We start from the raw sequence: 19,924 nt of genomic DNA, 5'->3' as shown, positions 1-19,924 counted from the left end.
GAGCAAAGCCGCCCGCCTCAACACCGTATAGAATGGCACCGCCAGAACTCGAGGAGTTGAAGAAGCAACTCAAAGATTTGCTAGATGCTGGGTTCATCTGTCCATCGAAGGCACCTTATGGCGCACCAGTTATTCCAAAAGAAGCATGATGGTTCATTGAGGTTATGCATCGACTATCGAGCACTTAACAAGAAGGAAAAGTGTTCCTTTGCAAGGGACGAAGTCCACTTCTTGGGACACATCATTAAAGGTGGAACTCTCTGCATGGATCAAGGAAAGGTGAAGGCTATCAAAGAGTGGGAGCCGCCAAACAAGGTATCTGAATTGAGGTCATTCCTTGGGTTGGCTAATTACTATCGGAGATTTATCAAGGGATATTCCGCTAAGGCTGCACCATTAACTGATCTTCTCAAGAAGAATCACTCTTGGGAATGGTCAAAGGAGTGTCAAAAGGCCTTTGATGAGTTGAAGGCTGCTATCACAGAAGGACCAGTACTAGCACTACCCAACTACTCAAAGGTATTTGAAGTCCACACTGATGCTTCTGACTACGCTATTGGAGGAGTTCTGATGCAAGAAGGACATCCTATTGCCTTTGAGAGTCGCAAGTTGAATGATACAGAGAGGCGATACACTGTCCAAGAGAAGGAGATGACCGCAGTGGTGCATTGTCTGAGAACTTGGCGTCACTACTTGCTTGGTTCACACTTCATCGTCAAGACAGACAATGTGGCTACAAGCTACTTCCAAACTCAAAAGAAGTTAAGCCCCAAACAAGCTAGGTGGCAAGACTTCTTGGCTGAGTTTGATTTGAATTTGAATACAAGTCAGGCAAGACTAATGTGGTAGCTGATGCGCTGAGTCGCAAGGCTGAGTTGGCGGCCATTTCTATGGTTGAAGGAGTTATTGTGCATACCATCAAGGAAGGGTTGCATCACGATCCATTAGCCAAGAAGTTGGTGGAGTTGGCTAGAGAAGGTAAGACCAAAAGATTTTGGTTAGAAAACGACCTTCTATACACAAAAGGGAGAAGACTATATGTTCCTAAATGGGAAAATCTAAGAAGGAAGTTGGTAAGAGAATGCCACGACACCAAGTGGGCTGGTCACCAAGGTCAGCGAAGGACCTTAGCACTCATTGAATCTTCTTATTATTGGCCTCAAATGAGAGATGAAGTGGAAAGCTATGTGAAGACTTGTCTTGTGTGCCAACAAGATAAGATTGAAAACAAGACACCAAGCGGGTTGTTGGAACCTCTGCCTCCATCAGAGCGACCGTGGGAAAGTGTCTCTTTAGATTTCATCTCTGCCTTACCGAAGTCCGAGGGGTTTGGATCTATTCTCGTGGTAGTGGATCGATTTTCGAAGTATGCTACCTTTATACCTGCCCCTACTGACTGCACTGCAGAGGAGGCAGCACGACTATTCTTCAAGAATGTGGTGAAATATTGGGGATTGCCTAAGAGCATCATTAGTGATCGAGATCCACGCTTCACAGGACGACTATGGACAGAGCTGTTCAAACTCCTTGGGTCGGAGCTTCATTTTTCAACAAGCTTCCATCCTCAAACCGATGGGCAGACTGAGAGAGTGAATGCTTTACTTGAGTGTTACTTGAGGCATTTTGTAAGCGCTAATCAGAAGGATTGGACAAAACTCCTAGACATTGCTCAATTTTCATACAATCTGCAAAGGAGTGAGTCTACAGGGAAGAGCCCATTCGAGATTGTGACTGGACAACAGCCGCTTACACCTCACTCTCTTTCTTCTTCCTACTCAGGGAAGAGCCCTGGAGCTTATCATATGATTAAGTCTTGGGAAGAACAAGCAGATGTCACTCGTTCTTACCTTGACAAAGCTGCAAAGAGGATGAAGAAATGGGCTGATAAGAAGAGGAGGCATGCAAGCTATCAAGTGGGAGACAAGGTAATGATTAAACTTCTTCCACAACAATTCAAAGCCTTTCGCAAGGTTCATAAGGGCTTAATTCGCAAATACGAAGGGCCATTTGAGATCATTGGACGTGTTGGGGAGGTTGCTTACAAAGTACAACTCCCTCCCTCTATGAAGATCCACCCGGTCTTCCATGTGAGTATGCTTAAACCATATCATGAAGATCAAGATGAACCGAGTAGAGGTGACTCGAGTCGTGCTCCGCCTGTGGTGATTAGATCCTTCGATAAAGAAATCGAAGAGATCTTAGCTAATCGTGTTGTGAGACGAAGAGGGGTACCACCAAGTATTCAATATTTGATCAAGTGGAAAGGGCTCCCGATAACTGAAGCTAGTTGGGAAGCTCGTGAAGATCTGTGGCAATTCCAAGAACACCTAGAGCGCTATCATGAACAGAACGCGACGAGGACGTCTGCGCATTAGGTGGGGGAGAATGTCACGGTAAAATTTTAGAAGGTTAGATTTAACAGTGTTTGTATAGTTTTCTGGAGTGTTTGAGAATACTCTAGATGGTTCTGGAACGTTCTAGAATGTCCTAAAAGGTTCCAAAATACTCTAGAAGGTTCTAGAAGACTCTAGAAGGTCATAGAGTATTCTAGAAGAGTATAGATGTATATAGAAGTATAAAGAGTGGTATGGAATAATCTAGAAACATTTAGAGAGTTGTGGTAGGATAGATATTTGTAAAGAAGGTTCTGGATGATTAATCTGGACCGTTGATTAGATTTAATCCTAACCATCCATTGAGAAAGTGGATGGCTATAAATAGGGGTGAGAGTTAGAGTTTGGGTGTGTGTGAATCATTTGTAACCACACTTGAGCAATAAAGTGTTCTTTCCACCAAAGCTTCCTTTCTCTTGTGTTCTCTTGTATTCTTAGCTTACTTGCTAAGTATTGAGGGTTAGGCTGACTTGGTCTTAGCTCAAGAGGTTGAGTAAGTCCGAGTGCCGGCACGGTAGCGTTGGAGTGTGTCCAAGGCCGTGACAATAGTGTGTCCTCATAATATTATTTGGGCGATGGAAACATAGAGAGGCAGCTGAACAAAGCGTGCATCTCTCCCTCGTCTTCTCCGCCCAGGTTTTTCTTTCCTTCTTTCTACTCTATTCACTCACTTCACACATTCATTCATCACATTCCCAATTAACAAACACACAAATGGCTTCTTCTCCTTCACCATTCACCCTCTCATTCTCCTCTTCCATCTCATCCACATCCCTCCTCCCATGCCGTCGCAGCTTCATTCTCCCAATTCCTCGAGGCCGCGCTACCTCATTCACTGTCCAATCCAAGATCCGAGAAATCTTCATGCCCGCACTCAGCTCCACTATGACTGAGGGCAAAATCGTCTCTTGGATCAAATCCGAGGGCGAGACTCTCTCCAAGGGTGAGAGCGTCGTCGTCGTCGAATCCGACAAAGCTGACATGGACGTCGAGACATTCTACGATGGAATACTCGCCGCCATCGTCGTCCCCGACGGCGAAACAGCCCCCGTTGGAGCTCCCATCGCCTTACTCGCCGAGACGGAGGAAGAAGTCGCCGAAGCCAAAGCCAAAGCTGCCAAGTCATCACAATCCCAATCCTCTGCGCCTCCTCCTCAGCCTGCAAATCCAGCTCCGGCAATTTCTCAGCCTTCTCCTCCTCCTCCTCCGCCATCGGCGGCAGCTTCTGACGGACCGAAGAAGACCGTCGCCACGCCTCAGGCGAAGAAGCTCGCAAAGCAGCACAAGGTAGACCTTGCGTCACTCACCGGGACCGGTCCGTTTGGTCGGATCACTCCGGCCGACGTGGAGACCGCTGCCGGGATTGCGCCATCAAAGAGCAGTCCTGCTCCGGCGGCTCCTGCTCCGGCGAGCTCAGCTCCTCCAAAAGCAGCTGCTGCTGGTGCAGTGGCGCCGCCTCCAATTCCAGGCTCTAGCGTTGTTACATTCACGACAATGCAATCTGCAGTTGCAAAGAACATGGTGGAGAGCCTCTCCGTGCCTACATTCCGTGTTGGTTATCCTGTGATCACTGATGCACTTGATGCTTTATATGAGAAGGTATGCATAAATTTTCCTTCATGACATGTTGATGCCATTATTTGGTTTGTTTCGATAAATCGTGATACCAGTAGGTATGAATATGGTGATATGATTCGGTGTTTTTTATATTCCATTGTTCAGGTGAAGCCGAAGGGGGTGACGATGACAGCGATTTTTGCCAAGGCTGCTGCAATGGCACTTGTCCAACATCCAGTGGTCAATGCCAGCTGCAAAGATGGCAAGAACTTTGCCTATAACAGCAACATCAACATTGCAGTTGCTGTGGCAATCAACGGCGGTTTGATTACCCCTGTACTTCAGGATGCTGACAAGGTCTCTTGATTATCGTATGCTGTAATTACATTGTGGCTTGTGGTGGTTAATGGAGCATTTTTGTGGTTTCTTGGTTTTCAAGTAAATTGATTTCTCGTGTTGTTGCAGTTGGACTTGTATCTGTTGTCCCAAAAGTGGAAAGAGCTAGTTAATAAAGCTCGTGGAAAGCAATTGCAACCCAATGAGTATAATTCAGGTCTATTTATTGTTTCTAATTGTTATTCTGTTAGTTGGCTATTAGTTCAAATTAGAACTCTGATCTTCTAACAAAATCTTGTGTCTGCAGGAACTTTCACACTCTCCAATCTGGGCATGTTTGGAGTTGACAGGTTTGATGCCATACTTCCTCCAGGGCAGGTGAGAGACTGACTCATATATAACTTTTGAGATTCTCTGGCAGCTTGAATTCCATTTCATATGAACTTGGCCATTTCTTGTTTTCAGGGGGCTATCATGGCAGTTGGAGCATCAAAGCCTACTGTCGAGGCTGATGCAACTGGATTCTTCAAGGTGAAAAATAAGATGCTGGTGAGTATGTGTATATATTTTCTTTCAGGTAGTTATGCTTATGCACTTATTAGAACACCATATGAAGCCAATCAAGCCATTGCAACGAAAAGATAAAATAAAAATAGAAAGAACAACTATTCCTTCCTTGGTGATCTGCATGTCAGAGTAACATAGTCTTCATGTGACGACAGATCTTAGGTTGCATTTCTATCTAGTGTTGTACTGCCTATTTTTCTGAAGTTTTAATTCTAGATATAAGTTTTAGAATACATTTTATCCTATTACAATTCTTGTTTACCTAAGGAGTTTATACGATGGATGAGCATTACATCTGCTTTGTGTTGTGCTTCTTGAATATATTTTTCTGACAATTGAATGGAATCTTATTATTCAAAAGGTAATTCAATAGGTTCATCTCAAATCTTTTAACTTATTTTTCTGATAATTTGCTACCATGACTGAGAATAACATCTTTAAGTGTGTTGTCCTTTTTCAATCTTTTTAAATTTTTTTTTCTGATTGCTACTAGTCTGCTACTGCTCTTACAATGTAAACCAGATTTTTCTGCCTTTCAAAGGCACTTTCCTATCCTCATTCCTCACCCATACATTTTTCTCTCTTAAAAATCTCTGTAGTTGATTCAGTCTTTCCCTTTGTATAGAGGTTGCAGAGCTACACAAAATCCCATTTTCAGAATCTGAAAATCTTTTTCTCCTCGTGCAACATTAGTGTAAAATCAAATATTGAATCTTCTTCAAGGAAATTTAGTTGAAGTCTTGTTTGTTGGACCCTACTCCTACCTGGGACAAGAGAGTTGCCTTGGATCACCTTTTTAATAATTTAATTCTCCGGTTGATATAAATGTATATGTTCTCCCAATTACCAACTATCATCTAAAAGTCAGACATTTGTGTTTCATAGGAAATGGACAAACATAATTTACTGTGTGTGATTTGTAGGTTCACATATGAATATCATTGTGGTCGTTGTTTGTACTGTTTTCTGTCTAAAATTTGCAATTGCAAGTGTCTCTAAACATTCAATGATTGTGTTTTTAAAAAGGATCTTTGGATCCTTTATCCTCTGCATTGCACAGTTGCACTGCCATATTGAACTTATAAATCTGACTTGGCTTGCATCACTTAGCAGTCTTAGCTGATAAAAGAACAATCTGGCAAGCCTTCATATGGCAAGCATCATATGCCTTGTACTTAATAAACACTAGAACAAATAGTAATACACGACTCAAATATGACTTGTATTTAAGTCTTTTATAACTAGTAGCATTTTTTTTATTTAAATCTCAGGATCAAACTAATTGTATCTGAACTTTCTTTTTCAGGTGAATGTAACGGCTGATCACCGAATAATTTATGGCGCTGATTTGGCCGCCTTCCTTCAGACATTCTCCAAAATCATTGAAAACCCAGACAGTCTAACATTGTAGTGATTCTGTTCTTTGAGATCATGTTATAGTCGCTGGGGGATCGTGAATTGATAGTTTGGGTAGCTTGTTTGGCTTAGTGCCCATCATTTTGAGCTTATCTTTCACTTTCATTTTTTTTTTTAGTTTTTAGGAGCAATCGTGAATTCTATTGAGCAAAACATTGACTACGAGAAACAGCTTTTACCCTTTCTTTTTCTTTTTCTTTTTTTCAGTGAAGGATTCTGTAAACAGCAAGTCAGCAATGTTTTCTGTGCCGCATGAGCAAATAAGACCTTAAAGCTTGTACTTTTGCAATAAAATCTAGCCTAATTTCTAGTTCTTGATTTGTCTATTGCTTATATTGTCTATTGATTGTTAATTTTTTTGGGCATCATTGTCTATTGATTCTGATTTGTTAGTATGGGATTCTGAAATTTGGTTAATTGTCCTTTGGTTTTGCTGGAACTTCTTTTATTAATAATATCGTAAGACATGGGTTGACAACTAATATAGAAACGCTTTTTTAATAAATAGCTTATTCTGTTTTTATTTTTCTTTTCTTTTTGGGCATTGCCTATTTTGTTATTCAGTAAACCAAAAATGCTATTTGTAGAATATATACTCTCCAGTCTCCACAACTCTTGTATGTATTGAGGATTTGAGTGTAATCCTTTGTCAACTTCAGTTATTCGTATTTTCATGGATCTTCCTTGTTCAAACTATAGATTAGTATAATGGAAAACAAAACCTATATATACTTAGCCTTAAATTTCACATTCACTAAAATAAATATTTTGCATTCCTTTAGTAGTGAAGAAACTAATTAGCTTTCAATAATAATGCACTGAATAATGTATATACATAAATTGGCAAACATAGATATTACTAACTAGCAAGAGGAGTATCTAAATTTATGTATTTAGCGAAAATATTTGAAATGGATGGATATTATTTTTATGTTATATTAATTTACCTAATTATATAAAAACACATTTACAAGAATCGTCTAATATAAAGATAATACCGTATATAGTAGTATAGTAGCTTGATCTTAACTATAACAAACAGATAAGAATTTCTCTCCAAACACTAATTGAAAAGGTGGTGGAGGGGCTGGCGGACTGATTTAGTACATCTATAATGAGGATATAACGAATGATATGTGGATAAATATTGTTGTGATACGTGATATAATTATATATGTCAGTATGTCACGTGTAATTGATTAATATATCATCATATCATTACAAGTGATTAAATCATAAAGTGACATATGTCACTAATAGTCTACGTTATCAAATCATGTCATCATACCGTTAACGAAAAATGGGTCAGCAACTAATGTGATACACTTTTATCAATTTTAGAGACGTAATTGGTGCAATTAAAATTTTAATAACGATTTTGATGTAAGATGCCCATCTCAAAAATCATTTTAAAATTTAATTCTACATTTATGCTTAACTTTAGAAAAAGTTTAGGAGTTAATCTTTTCGACCGAACATCTTTTTTTTTTATACTATTAAAATTTTATAATAAAATTACTATTTAATATTTAAAATGTAAGCCAAGTATCGAAAAAAATAATAATTTTTTTTTATGGTGTAACATTATTCTTTACAGTTAGAATACATGTAAAACAGTTAATTCCTCCTTTATATAACAATAAATTCATATATTTATTTATTTTTACAAATTTAATTAAAATATACTCTAGAAGTTATTAATTAAAAAATATTAAAATTACAAATAAAATATTAATTATTATTAAAAAATCAACCATTCTAAATTTTACCTATTAAATTTTAATAATAAAATTAAACATCAACATAACAAAAAATTAACCACTTAATTTATGTATATGTTAATTAAATTAATTCTTTTATTTGTGAACCTTTAATATAATAGTATTTGAATATCAGTCTATGTTGTCTTAAATTTTGTTGAAGTTTTCAATTTTATTCCAAGCCTGAAATCATTTGATCTTGCATATATATTTTATCAGAACTTTTATAATGCCAGGTGCATGTAATATATAAATAGAAATTAATGTAATTTTTTAATATCTATTGAAAAATATACTATTTGTTTCTCTTTTTAATAGTCATGACATATGAAAGCATAAAAAAAAATTGTATTCGTTAAAACTTAAGTGAATTTTATATTCGAAGGAATAAATGTCATCCTAAATATAAAAATCTTTTCACTAATGTTACATTTTAATAAGACTTTCACTTAGATAAATTTATTGTCAAATTTTGTGATAACTAATTTAGTACTATTACAAAGACCTATTGAACTATTAATATTTCTAATAAGCATTACAGAATACCCTTGTTTAAAGCAAAGAACATGATTTGGAAGTTTGAGAAATTTAATACGTATACAAAATTCGAGTGCGTACATTGATGAATATACTATTGTTAGCTCTTTTTTTAAATGGAGGTAAATTCGAGTTGAGATACATTTTTTTTTTAGTCATTTTCATTCAAAGTTAACATTTAATTATTTACTTGTTCAACAACATTTATTATTGGAGTAAAATAACACTATTATAAAAATATCTCAAATTTGTGAAAATTTTCAGATAATCACTATATATATCACCAAAATTTATATTAAAAATTTGACTGATATAAGAATTACAGTGTGTTTATTTTCTTATGAGCAACCTTTCCATCTCTCAAATCAAGAATCCATTATGTAAAGAATTAATGATTTGAAATTAAATGTGCCGTAAGACAATCATTTAAAATAAAAGTTAGGGACAATCCTTGAATTACTTCTTAAATAGCCAATATTCACACAACTAATTACTAATAACTTGTTATTTCTTACTAGGATTCAAATAATTACATTAAAACTACCAATGTCGTTTATTATAAAAGAGTATATACCCATTTTGGCCCTCAAAGAATTTCAGACTGGACACTTTAGTCACCAACTAAAATTAATTACTCGATTGGTCCCTAACAATTAATTCCGTCAGTCACTTAGGTCCTTTACTCCGTTAACTCTAACAGATGACAAAATAGTCCCTGACAACTCTAACAGGAGACAAAATGGTCCCTGACAATTTTAACAAGGGACAAAATAATCCCTGACCCCTTTATTCGAAAACGATACTATTCTTCCCCAATTTTTATCATATCTCGCATAACCCTAACATTCATACTCTCCTTCTTCACCTTCACAGTCTTCTTTTCCATCTTTTCCATCCTCCTCTTTAACTCCAAGATTAAGCCATGGTATAATTGTCACACATGTTGCACCTACCTCAACATGTCATGGACCACACACTTCCTAAATTCTTGTGACTGGTACATCCACATCCTCTGCACTTCACCCACCAAAAGCATCCACTTCCACGTCTTCGATAACATCACCTCCAACCCTAACACATCCACGACATCCTCAAGACCAAGTTCCACAACTACTCTAATGGCACGCCTTTCTCCACTCTCCGGCAAGCAATATAAATTATTGGACATTAGGACATCATGAGAAGATTCTTCTTCGACATCATATGTAAATTCTCATTTAAAATAGATACCGAGTGCTTCATTCCTTCTTTTCCAGAGTCCAAGTTGGCAGACAGCTTCGATCTCGCATCCATGCTATCAGTACAACGAGCAATGTCGTCGTTGTCGCTCATATGGAAACTGAAGCGATTACTGAACATTGGTTTGTAGAAGAAGCTGAAGAAAGCGATCGGAGTGGTGGACAATATGGTCATGGAGATGATAGGGCAGAGGAGGAGGGAGATGACAATGACGACGACGGGTCTTAACAAATCAGACTTGCTGTCTAGATTTATGGGATCCGTCGAAGACGATAACTAGTTGAGAGACATAGGCATTAGTTTTCCGAGTATGAATTGGTTGAGAACAAGTTGAGTAATTTTTTTCTTGTGAACATTAAATTTATAGAGTGTGCATGGCGTAGTTTGAAGTTATAGTGTTAGATTGCTAGTGTTATGTGAGATATGATGAAAATTGGGAGAGAACAGTGTCATTTCCGAACAGAGGAGATCAGGGACCATTTTGTCCCCTGTTAGAGTTGTCAGGGACTATTTTGTCCTCCGTTAGAGTTAACGGAGTAAAGGACTTAAGTGACTGACGGAATTAATTGTTAGGAACTAATCGAGTAATTAATTTTAGTTGGGGACTAAAATGTCCAGTCTGAAATTCTTTGAGGACCAAAATGGGTATATACTCATTATAAAATCTTCAAAAATATTTGATTTTGGCATATCGTCACACACAATTTGATAAAGATAGTATCCTCTATCCCTTCAAAATCTTCCTTTAACTATTTTTTTATTATTCATGTCTCTAAGTTTTTGTTTTCTAATTTTGACCATACTTTATCCTTATCATGGTACCTATATATTACACACATTATTAATTTGCAAACTCACTTGATGTTTCTAATTTTTTGTAGCATAACAATCAAATTTTGCCACGGAAAATAAGCATTTTTACTTCAAGAACTAATTTTTCTATTTTTGCCATATATTTATATTAATTATGCATGTTTACTTAATACATGATACAAGATTATTAATGAGTTATAACTCAAATGGCATAGTCTTTCCTTACTTATTTAAGAAGTTACGAGTTTGAGTCATAAATATATCAGTATCCAATTTTTCTATGTTCCTTTCATATTTTTATTTTTTTAATTTTTTGTTGCCCACATATTATCCAGTTCGACAGGTTAATGATTAATTTATCGCAAATCTAATCTCTATATAAAGATCTACTGCAGGCCAAGGAATTACTATTAGGGGTGTTCGCGGTGCGGTTTGGATTGGATGATGTTTTTAAAAAAATCCGATCCGATCCGATCCAATTTCAAGCGGTTTGGATTGGATTGGATTTGCGGTTTTGTAAATTAAAAAAATTAAATACATATAACAAGTCTTAACATCAAATTTTAAATAATTAACAATAACATAACAAGTTTCAACAATATCTTAAAAAGCCAACGATAACATAACATAGAAATAAAATTATAGGTTAGTTAAAATAAATAATAAATAACATTTTGAACATAAACTATTTATTAAATAATAATAATACATGAATAATATAAAAATGTATAATAAATTAAACATGTTATAAGTATAATTATAAATATAATAATAAAATAATAATATTATAGCACATTGTGCGGTTTGGATTGGATTGGATCAGTTTTGAAAAGTAGATCCGAAATCCGATCCGATCCAGCGGTTTGTAAAAAATAAAATCCAATCAGATCCAAATCAGTGCGGTTTTAATCGGTTTCGGTTTGGATTGGATTGAATGAGCGATTTAATTTGGATCGGTTTGGATTTGAACACCCCTAATTACTATATGTACAAAATGAATACTTTTCATATCTCTATTATTAATTGTACAAACTCAATCACGCACCGGATACTTGCCTCTTTTAAGTAGAACCTCTTTCAAATGAATAAACTCAATCACGCACCCTCGCGTATCCGCAGGCCTCTTTTAAATAGAACCTCTTTCAAATGAATAATGTATGTACATAATAGATACAACACAAATTTTAGTAAAAAATATTGTGTATCTCCCTAAAGCTACATATCAAGGGCTTAGAAACTAAATAGTTACATGTATGTTTATACATTACATCAGAAAAAATTGTGTAACAACAATACTACTATGTGTTGAAGCCACATGAACTCACCAGTTCAACGGAATCTTTCTTGAAAGGTACAGTTTATCAATGTATTCTATAACTGGAGTTGCAGCATTGATGTACCTTTTCATCTTCGCCTCAGCAGACTTCTCTGGAGTACCATTCATGCACAACAACTCAGTTCTCTTTAAAAGATAGAATGCTACAAGAAAATAATATCTAATCTAAAGGTTTGTTTGGGTGAACTTTTAAAAAAAATCTTTTTTCGAGTTATCTTTTCTAAAAAGATTTTATGAAAAAATAAAAGTAATTTTATATTTAGATATCTTATGCAAAATAATTTTTTTATCTATAATTATGTTTGAGTATAACAATATAAAAATATTTTTTGTTCATTTATTAGGTAAAAAACATTTTTTTTAATGGTACCAAACAAGCACTAAAATAATAATAATTGCTTCACACAGGCATTGATCATTGATGTGGCCAAAAACAAAAATGATGCAACAAGCTACCTGTTTCATTGAGCCTCAAGAAAAGCTGGTCTCTTGTTGGAAGTGTATACATCCCAGCATGCACAGCTGTTCTTACTGCCCATGTGTGATACGGTGCACAAATCTGAGCGTACGCACTTGAAGCTATTTCTTTCAGACAGCTATCGCTGAAAACGCCAAATGACAAATCAATCGTTAAATTGGATAATTCGATTCAGCATCACAAATGATAGATCAAAGATGCCATACTCAGTTGCCAGAAGTTGTTCGAATATAGCTCTGACGAGATCAACACCCTGGCGAACTCTGCGCAGATTACGCGAATAACTTCCCGGGGATTTAACCGTTTTGCTAGCGACATCAACTTCAATTACATCCTTCAGAGTGCCACACGCCGGTGATGCTTCCATAAGTCCTTCTAGCTGACCGTACGAATCATAATATTCATAGCATTGTTACAAAGCAATCAAATATACAACAAAATTTTTGAATTATTCCGAAAGGGAAGGAAATGAACCTTGGCGACGTATTCCAATTCGGCGAATTTGAAAGCAAAGCCGAGACAATTGAAGAGAACAGAGACGAAAGAGCAGGCTTCGTAGAAGGCGTCCAAGGGAAGGTCACCGCGGTTGAGGAGTTTGGCGAGGTGTTCAAAGGCCTCGGCAATGGCGGAGAGAGGACTTGAAGTCGTCGCCGCCACCACCGCAGGATCGGGTAGTTTAACGATGCTGGTGCTGCTATTGTCCATGACGACCTCAACGCCATTCATCATTATCGCTACTCAGTCCAAACGCCTTCTTTTCCAAAAGGTTCAAACAAGAGAATCGTTGAAATGTCAAGAAAAGAAAGGAGTTGCGGGATGGAATAGGAACTTTCCGCTACGAACGCGCCTTGCCTTTCCTTCATTCAAAAACTCAATTTCCTTTTCTTTTCCATTTGACACCACATCACACGAGACGTCAACCGCTGGTAACTTCTCGCGCCTTTTCGTTTTTTTTTTCTTTTTGGGCTCGTATTGAACGGATCTCAAAGCCCACCTTCTTTCTAAGAGTGATCTTGACCAAAAAATAAATAAATCTAAGAGTGATTAATACCAAAATTAATCACGATAATAATAATCTCATCATACAACCCTGACATAAATTTTATCCTTTTCTAAATAATAACCCACTAATATTTTGGGCTACAAGTATCACCTCTCAGAATATCTTGTTTTATTTTTGTTTTTTGTTTTTCTAATAAAGTATATTGCAGTTCATTTGCATCGTTCTCCGATTTACACTACCTAGTTTTCTTCCAAATAAACAGATCAATATGGGCGTAAGCCCCTCTAAATTACAAAAAAAAAACAGATCAATAGAAGGGACCAATATTGGGTTTGATTTGCATCATTTTCCAGTTTACACAATCATTTTCTTCCAACAGACCAACAAAAGGGACCAATCAGTTATCTTTCCAAACTTAATTTTTATCCTCTTTGTTACAAATGAGTCTGTCAAACACTTTTAAATTTAGATGTAGTTGGAAGAATGGTGTTGGACGCAGTTATAAAGTATATGTGTTTTACGTAATTGTGGTGTCAGGAACAAAAATCAGAAATTCCGATTACCTTCGCAAAAATTTAAAATTTAAATTTTCTCTTCTATGACTCAATTTTTTTTACAAAGAAATCGGATTCATCCTTTGTTTCAGAAAAAATTGTCCCATACCATGTCTAGCACCCACATTCTCCACAAAAAATTGTCCCACATCCATGTCTAGCACTCACATTCTCCACAACAAAGCACAACACACACATGCTTCTCATACAAAAAAAATGAGCCCGTCAAATACCCAAACCCCAGCTTGAAAGTTCAGGCAAGCTTTTACCAAGCAAAGCGATGTCCCGTGCATATTTACATATCCAAAGTAGTTTAACACCAAATGATCATAAAGCGACTACGAGTCTACGATAGTTTGAATGTTAAAAATGTTTTCTGAAGAAAATAACTGATTAGGACCAAAAAAAGCCCAATCTCCAATTTATAACCACACCAGATGGGTTTGCAAGCTTAGGCAAGTTTGCCATCCATCGACTTGCAAATAAAAATATGAATAACAAAATATTCATAACTAGACATGTACGAAACATGCAACACACCAATAATCCAAGACAAACGACTATGTATATGAATACTTTAAAAATAAAAAAACCCCTCTACGCGGAGTAAATGTAGATACAAGGGCAATAATGTTGAGGCCATAAAAACATCCCTTGACGACTTAAGGCTTGTCATAATCAAACATTACCTCGTTAAACAGAAGTATAACAGACCCATCGAGTTAAAAAGATAAAAGAAAGAAAAAGGGGAAAAAGATGCAAGAAAAATGACAAGAACAGATCATTTGCAACTGGATAGGAGATCTATTGTTCGTCAAACTCGTGCATGTGATCTACGAGGTAGTTGGCAGCCAATTCCTCGTTCTTGTTGCAAGCAAAATACACCTCCAACACAAGTGCACGATCAAAGCCCATTGCTTCAAGCTGCAGCAGCAGTAAAACATCACGCTACTCATAAATATTGATTACCAATAGTAGGAATGGGTACTTTTAGATGAACGAGGAGTGCTTATTCATATATTTATATGCATGAACAGAGGAAATAGAGCATATATTTGATATAGGCAAGAGATCAAACTTACACGTTCAATTGCTTGGCGCTCTTCAGGTGTAACAGTTACTGATTGTGGCATGCCAGCAGCTAGCTGGCCAAATAAATTCCTAAAGCACATTAACAAGAAAGATTTAGACATTGAACAAAATTGTTGAACCCTACCCCACCACCCCCAAAAAAATAAAATGAAATAAAAACAAAAAATCTATATTTCTCCATTCCTTCAACAAAAATACATATACAGAACAGCATAGGATGATCACTCACCCCTCACCACCTTCCACAGGTTCATTTATCAGTCGAAGGAAATCAGCTTGATGATCTCGAATCAATCTCATAAGATGAGGATTTTGTTTGCCAAGCTCTTGTAGCATAGGCTGCAGTAACAAGAATATTCAGGGAACTCTAAAACGAGAACATAGGATACACTAATAAGGCAAAGAAGAAAAACCTGCAATATTTGTGGGTTAGCCTGCACCATAGCTCGCAAGGCTTGGAACTGAGAAAACAGAACAAATAGAACTGGAGAGATTAGCTAAGACACGTGTAGGAACTTCAGTGCAGATAACAGGTCAGCAAAATAGAGAGTACCTGTTGGCTGTTGCGCAGAAATTCTAAAGAGCCAGCGCCAGCAGCACCAGAACCAACATTGGGGAGACCCTGTAAGACATTAGTTGTTAGAGTACAAACCTCCAACATTCTCTTTAATAAATAGTAGAATGCTACCTGGGGAAATAGGTCTAGAGGATTAGCATTTGGTCCACTAGTTGTGACAGGAGCTGGTTGTGCTGCTTGAGGTGAAGCTGCCTGAGGTGCAGCAGCTGGTGGATTTGCAGGTTGTACACTTGTAGGCACTCGGGCCACAGGTGGAGCTTCAGCTTGCTCAGGGATACCCTGATATATGTGAATGATGTTTTATTTTAATCTTTTCTGTTTTTAAAGCAGTGATACAGAAAATAAACTTCCATTGAACTAGTAGAGATGCCAAAATATAGCGCACAACCATCGTCAAGTATGAAATTCATCATCTAAAATACACATACCGTATACAAATATTCAACAGCTCTCTCAGGGTTGTTATAAGCAGCTCTAAGAGCACGGATAACTGTGTCCCTATCCCAGCTCCCACCCCCCATATCAAGAATTTGCTGAATTGTTCCCTCCAAGTTGCTTCCGGCAACCAGATTGGAAGCTGCCTGCCCATAGATATCAGACCCTACCCTGCTTCAAGAAAGTTTATTTCAACAATATATAATGGAAGTAAGCATGTAAAATGTATAGAAAACGTAGATCACAGGAAACAATATTTACACAGCAGTATCTGTAGATGTAGGAGCTGCAGCAGGTGAAGGTGCAGGTGCAGGTGCAGGTGCAGGTGCAGGTGCAGCAGGTGCAGGTGAAGGCGAAGGTGAAGGTGAAGGCGCAGGCCTGCCAAAATGCAAAGTTTAGACCTCAAGCTCTTCATATTGAAATAGTTGAGACAGCAACATAAAATCTCAAGAAAAATTTCTATAAAATATCATCAACTCACGGTGCAGCAGTGGCAGGAACAGCTTGAGGTGCTACTGACACAGATGCGGTAGGAGTAGGAGTTGCACTAGTCTGTGGAGACTGCAATGAAGACATAATAGTTTAAAAAATAATAATAAAGTACAATACAATAAATTTCATAACCTTGATAACTAAAGACCATTGTCTCAATATATCTCAGGAATGTGATCATTCAAATAATAATATAGTATACAATATTTATAGCGTAGCAAACTGTTCTAACCTTTGATGAAGGTGCTGTTGATGCAGTAGATCCTTCACCAGATGTGCTCTTACTCTGGAATTGTAAGCACATAGTTCTAACTTAGTACTGAATAAAATGTATATTATAAGAGTTGAAAATTTAACAAAAGTCAACAACAATTTCTTTCTGACAAAGTTCAAGATAAATAACTCCACTTATGTTTATGTATCCCCCAAAATCCATACATCAACTTCAGAATACAAGGGGCCAACATTAAATTACGATTCTACATAATAGTGAATATACACCATGCGCTCATAGGTAGCTAGTAAAACCTACAAATTATGACAATTCTGAGCCACTCCAAACAATCTATCTACCGGTTACCATATCAAACTCAAATCAACAAGCAATGACCTATGTCCATCGAAGAACCAATAATTTTTTCCATGTGCAACAGTTTGTATACATTAGACAACTATTTATGCAACAAAACAACTGCATACATGTTAATATTTTTTGATACCAACGTAAACTTTTAAAGGGAATGAGATAAATAAGAAAATTTTACCTTAGAAAGCATGATTACAATGAAACTGTTTTCAGCTACTTTGTTTTCCTCCAAAGTAGTACCATCCTTAAGAACCTTGCCTTGATGAATAAGCATTTGCTGTGCAGCAGGGTAGACATTTGCACCTTGAACAGTTTCTATATTTTTCTTCACTTCGGTAACCTGAAAGGAATATGCTCATCATAAATAAAATAAAAACACGATATAAATGATATCATATAATCATTAGAGATGAAGCAATGCCACAATTGAAATAGTAGAATGCGTCGCTTAAGTAACTCAGAGTAGTTTAGAAGTTCAACCGTCAAAAACCACAAACTTGACTATTGACAAACATAATATGTGCTACTTAGATAAGTGAGTTCCCAAAGCTGATAGGACAGTGAAAATTCTGACAGTCAGTGATCACTTGGCCATTGACCAAGGTGTCAGTTGTAGTGGGCTGGTGATGATTTATAAAATTGAGATATGCTCAATTATACAGAACCAGTACTTATCCAGATTTCTTCTTAAAGCATAAATCGGTTTGATATTCCCGTAAAGTAAGGCTCCAAATAAAGTCAATGTCAAACTTATTCACTATCATGTGGCAACTTCCCATTAAAATCTTCACAGAACTTTCGACAACAGATTTCCCATTAAATTATCAGAATCCAGATGAGTAAATTTGCCAGGGAATAGTATTGCGGCGTATGCCATAATCAATGGAGCCAAAAAAATAGCTAACTAGGCAGAAGATGTTCCAACGACGATACAAATCATATTCCAAAAATTACAGCTCCTAAAAAGCTAAATTACAAAGTTAAGTATTAAAAAAAAAAAACTCAAACAGTGGTCAAAATTCAATACCACAATCGATCGAGCGAAACATTAAAACCCTAATTATAAGTCGAAATTCGGAACCCTCACACCCTCGATACAATCATAAATATATTCAATCCAATCACGGAATGCAATTGACGTAAGAACGAAAAGAAAACGAAATTAAGAACAAAATACGATCGAGAGTTGAGGTGTCAAACCGTGTCATCGGGCTTCACTTCAATTTCGAAGTGCGTGCCCTTCAGAGTCTTTACAAAAACCTTCATCTTCGCACTGTCTCTGAAACTTTCAGTCGCCGCCACGAACAGCGTCGGAATTCGCGCCGGCACGGCTTAGTACCACCGATCGACAGAGGGTTTATTTAACCTAAAACGACGATGGAGAGAAGAAGAGCAGTATGGGCAGAGTGGAAAATAAAAAATCTCTTGTTTTGTTTATTTCCATTTTTATTTTTAATTTCTAAATAGGATATATACCCGAAAATATGCTAGTTTGAGTTGGGAGTAGTTGAGTGACGATTTTCCACGCGCCCTTTCCGGTGTTTAATAAACGCCCCTCTGAGATGATTGATTTTATACCTTAGAAGGTGACATGAACGGTGTGGATCGGGGAAGTGCTTTCTCGTGAAACAAGGACGGAGAGGGATTTGAGTTGAGAATTGTAGTGTAGAGTGAGCTAGATTTTAGTGCCTGACACGGACTGAAGGGGCTTGCGGATTTGAGCCTCGTTCAATTGGACTAGATCACTAATTGTTGGATTAGCTCCAATATAAATAAGATTTAGGGTTTGTTTGATGAGGTTTTAAAAAAAATATTTTTTTTGGAAAAACAACCATTTGTACCCATGAACTTTACGAATGCTGACAAAAGTATCCATTAAAGAAGGAAATTAACATTGTATCCATCAAAGATAGATTCCGTACGACAAAAGTAGCCAAATCTTAAATTTATGTTGACTTTTTAATAAAATTCCAAAATTACCCCACCATTATCTTCAACCCCTCCTCTCTTCTTTCCCAAATCTCAAACACCTTCATTTCCTAAAAATCCTAATTTCAATACCTAAAAACTCTAAATTATCATTTTCTTAACCCTAATCTTAATACCCCTTTCAACAAATTTCAACCCTCTCTTTATTCAACAATTTAACCTTTCTTCTTCTTCTATGGCTTCAATGAACTTGCTGGGTTTCTCTCTCCCCTCAAGAACAACACACTACTACTACTCTCAACCTCTCTCCTTTTCCCATCTATCAAGAACCCTTCAACAATCATCATCACCTTTCTACTCAACAAGGTTTATTAATTTCTTTTCTCTTTTAATTTCTCTATTATTATTATTATAAATTACTCTTTTTTTTTTAATTTTCCTTTATCATCATAGATTGGAAGGAGAATAACTATATCAACCAAAACCTGCAATTGGAAACTTCATGCAACAACAATAATAATGTTAACAACAACCACCACCACCTTCACCAACAACCCAAACTCGAGAACTTCCTCGGTGGACACTCCTTCGCCGATCATCATCATAATTACGGTGCCAACTCATCGGGAGACTATCTCTTCCAAAACTGCTCTCAGCCGGAAGTTACAGCAGGAGGAGGAGAAGGCTCTGCCGGCGGTAGTGGTGGAAGCACAAACTCAATACACCATCAACACATGTTGGTGAATGAGGTGGTAAAATTGAAAAGAATAAAGAGAGGGTTGAAATTTGTTGAAAGGGGTATTGAGATTAAGGTTAGGAAAATG

At 36.8% G+C, this 19,924-nt stretch overlaps 3 protein-coding genes across 4 annotated transcripts; 1 reads left to right on the top strand and 2 right to left on the bottom strand.

The window, feature by feature from the left end:
- Window positions 1–2,982: 2,982 nt before the first annotated feature.
- Window positions 2,983–6,584, top strand: LOC130951676 (dihydrolipoyllysine-residue acetyltransferase component 4 of pyruvate dehydrogenase complex, chloroplastic). Its single transcript, XM_057880381.1, has 6 exons — window positions 2,983–3,992; window positions 4,116–4,307; window positions 4,416–4,503; window positions 4,594–4,664; window positions 4,752–4,835; window positions 6,160–6,584. The coding sequence occupies exons 1-6, from the start codon at window positions 3,108–3,110 to the stop codon at window positions 6,262–6,264; spliced, it is 1,425 nt and encodes a 474-aa protein (XP_057736364.1). The 5' UTR covers window positions 2,983–3,107; the 3' UTR covers window positions 6,265–6,584.
- Window positions 6,585–11,704: 5,120 nt separating this feature from the next.
- LOC130951426 (ACD11 homolog protein) lies at window positions 11,705–13,292 on the bottom strand. Its single transcript, XM_057880071.1, has 4 exons — window positions 12,907–13,292; window positions 12,639–12,811; window positions 12,411–12,556; window positions 11,705–12,046 (listed from the first exon to the last, which is right to left on the bottom strand). Exons 1-4 carry the CDS (start codon window positions 13,159–13,161, stop codon window positions 11,940–11,942), a joined length of 681 nt encoding a protein of 226 aa, XP_057736054.1. The 5' UTR covers window positions 13,162–13,292; the 3' UTR covers window positions 11,705–11,939.
- Window positions 13,293–14,532: 1,240 nt separating this feature from the next.
- Window positions 14,533–18,626, bottom strand: LOC130950597 (ubiquitin receptor RAD23c-like). 2 transcript variants are annotated; one of them, XM_057879147.1, is made up of 12 exons: window positions 18,372–18,626; window positions 17,350–17,511; window positions 16,818–16,871; window positions 16,575–16,654; window positions 16,355–16,471; window positions 16,087–16,267; window positions 15,770–15,937; window positions 15,635–15,703; window positions 15,495–15,542; window positions 15,311–15,420; window positions 15,072–15,150; window positions 14,533–14,913 (listed from the first exon to the last, which is right to left on the bottom strand). In XM_057879147.1, the coding sequence occupies exons 1-12, from the start codon at window positions 18,435–18,437 to the stop codon at window positions 14,794–14,796; spliced, it is 1,254 nt and encodes a 417-aa protein (XP_057735130.1). In that variant the 5' UTR covers window positions 18,438–18,626; the 3' UTR covers window positions 14,533–14,793. The 2 variants fall into 2 exon arrangements, with proteins under 2 accessions (XP_057735130.1, XP_057735131.1); XM_057879148.1 differs by having other exon boundaries at window positions 16,087–16,264.
- Window positions 18,627–19,924: the final 1,298 nt, after the last annotated feature.

This window comes from Arachis stenosperma, chromosome 9 (assembly GCF_014773155.1).
Source record: "Arachis stenosperma cultivar V10309 chromosome 9, arast.V10309.gnm1.PFL2, whole genome shotgun sequence".
Taxonomy (NCBI): domain Eukaryota; kingdom Viridiplantae; phylum Streptophyta; class Magnoliopsida; order Fabales; family Fabaceae; genus Arachis; species Arachis stenosperma.
This window is presented reverse-complemented; position numbering and strand designations above follow the sequence as displayed.

Excerpts from the sequence above, each read along its gene's own strand:
- LOC130950597 (XM_057879147.1), bottom strand. The coding sequence starts at position 18,437 with ATGAAGGTTTTTGTAAAGACTCTGAAGGGCACGCACTTCGAAATTGAA. Across the intron at positions 15,704-15,769 it reads CTCTAGACCTATTTCCCCAG|GGTCTCCCCAATGTTGGTTC; the intron begins GTAGCATTCTAC and ends AATGTCTTACAG. Across the intron at positions 14,914-15,071 it reads AGCGCCAAGCAATTGAACGT|CTTGAAGCAATGGGCTTTGA; the intron begins GTAAGTTTGATC and ends CTGCTGCTGCAG.
- LOC130951426 (XM_057880071.1), bottom strand. The coding sequence starts at position 13,161 with ATGATGAATGGCGTTGAGGTCGTCATGGACAATAGCAGCACCAGCATC. Across the intron at positions 12,812-12,906 it reads AATTGGAATACGTCGCCAAG|CTAGAAGGACTTATGGAAGC; the intron begins GTTCATTTCCTT and ends TCGTACGGTCAG. Across the intron at positions 12,047-12,410 it reads CTTGAGGCTCAATGAAACAG|AGAAGTCTGCTGAGGCGAAG; the intron begins GTAGCTTGTTGC and ends ATGGTACTCCAG.
- LOC130951676 (XM_057880381.1), top strand. The coding sequence starts at position 3,108 with ATGGCTTCTTCTCCTTCACCATTCACCCTCTCATTCTCCTCTTCCATC. Across the intron at positions 3,993-4,115 it reads TTGATGCTTTATATGAGAAG|GTGAAGCCGAAGGGGGTGAC; the intron begins GTATGCATAAAT and ends TCCATTGTTCAG. Across the intron at positions 4,665-4,751 it reads CCATACTTCCTCCAGGGCAG|GGGGCTATCATGGCAGTTGG; the intron begins GTGAGAGACTGA and ends TCTTGTTTTCAG.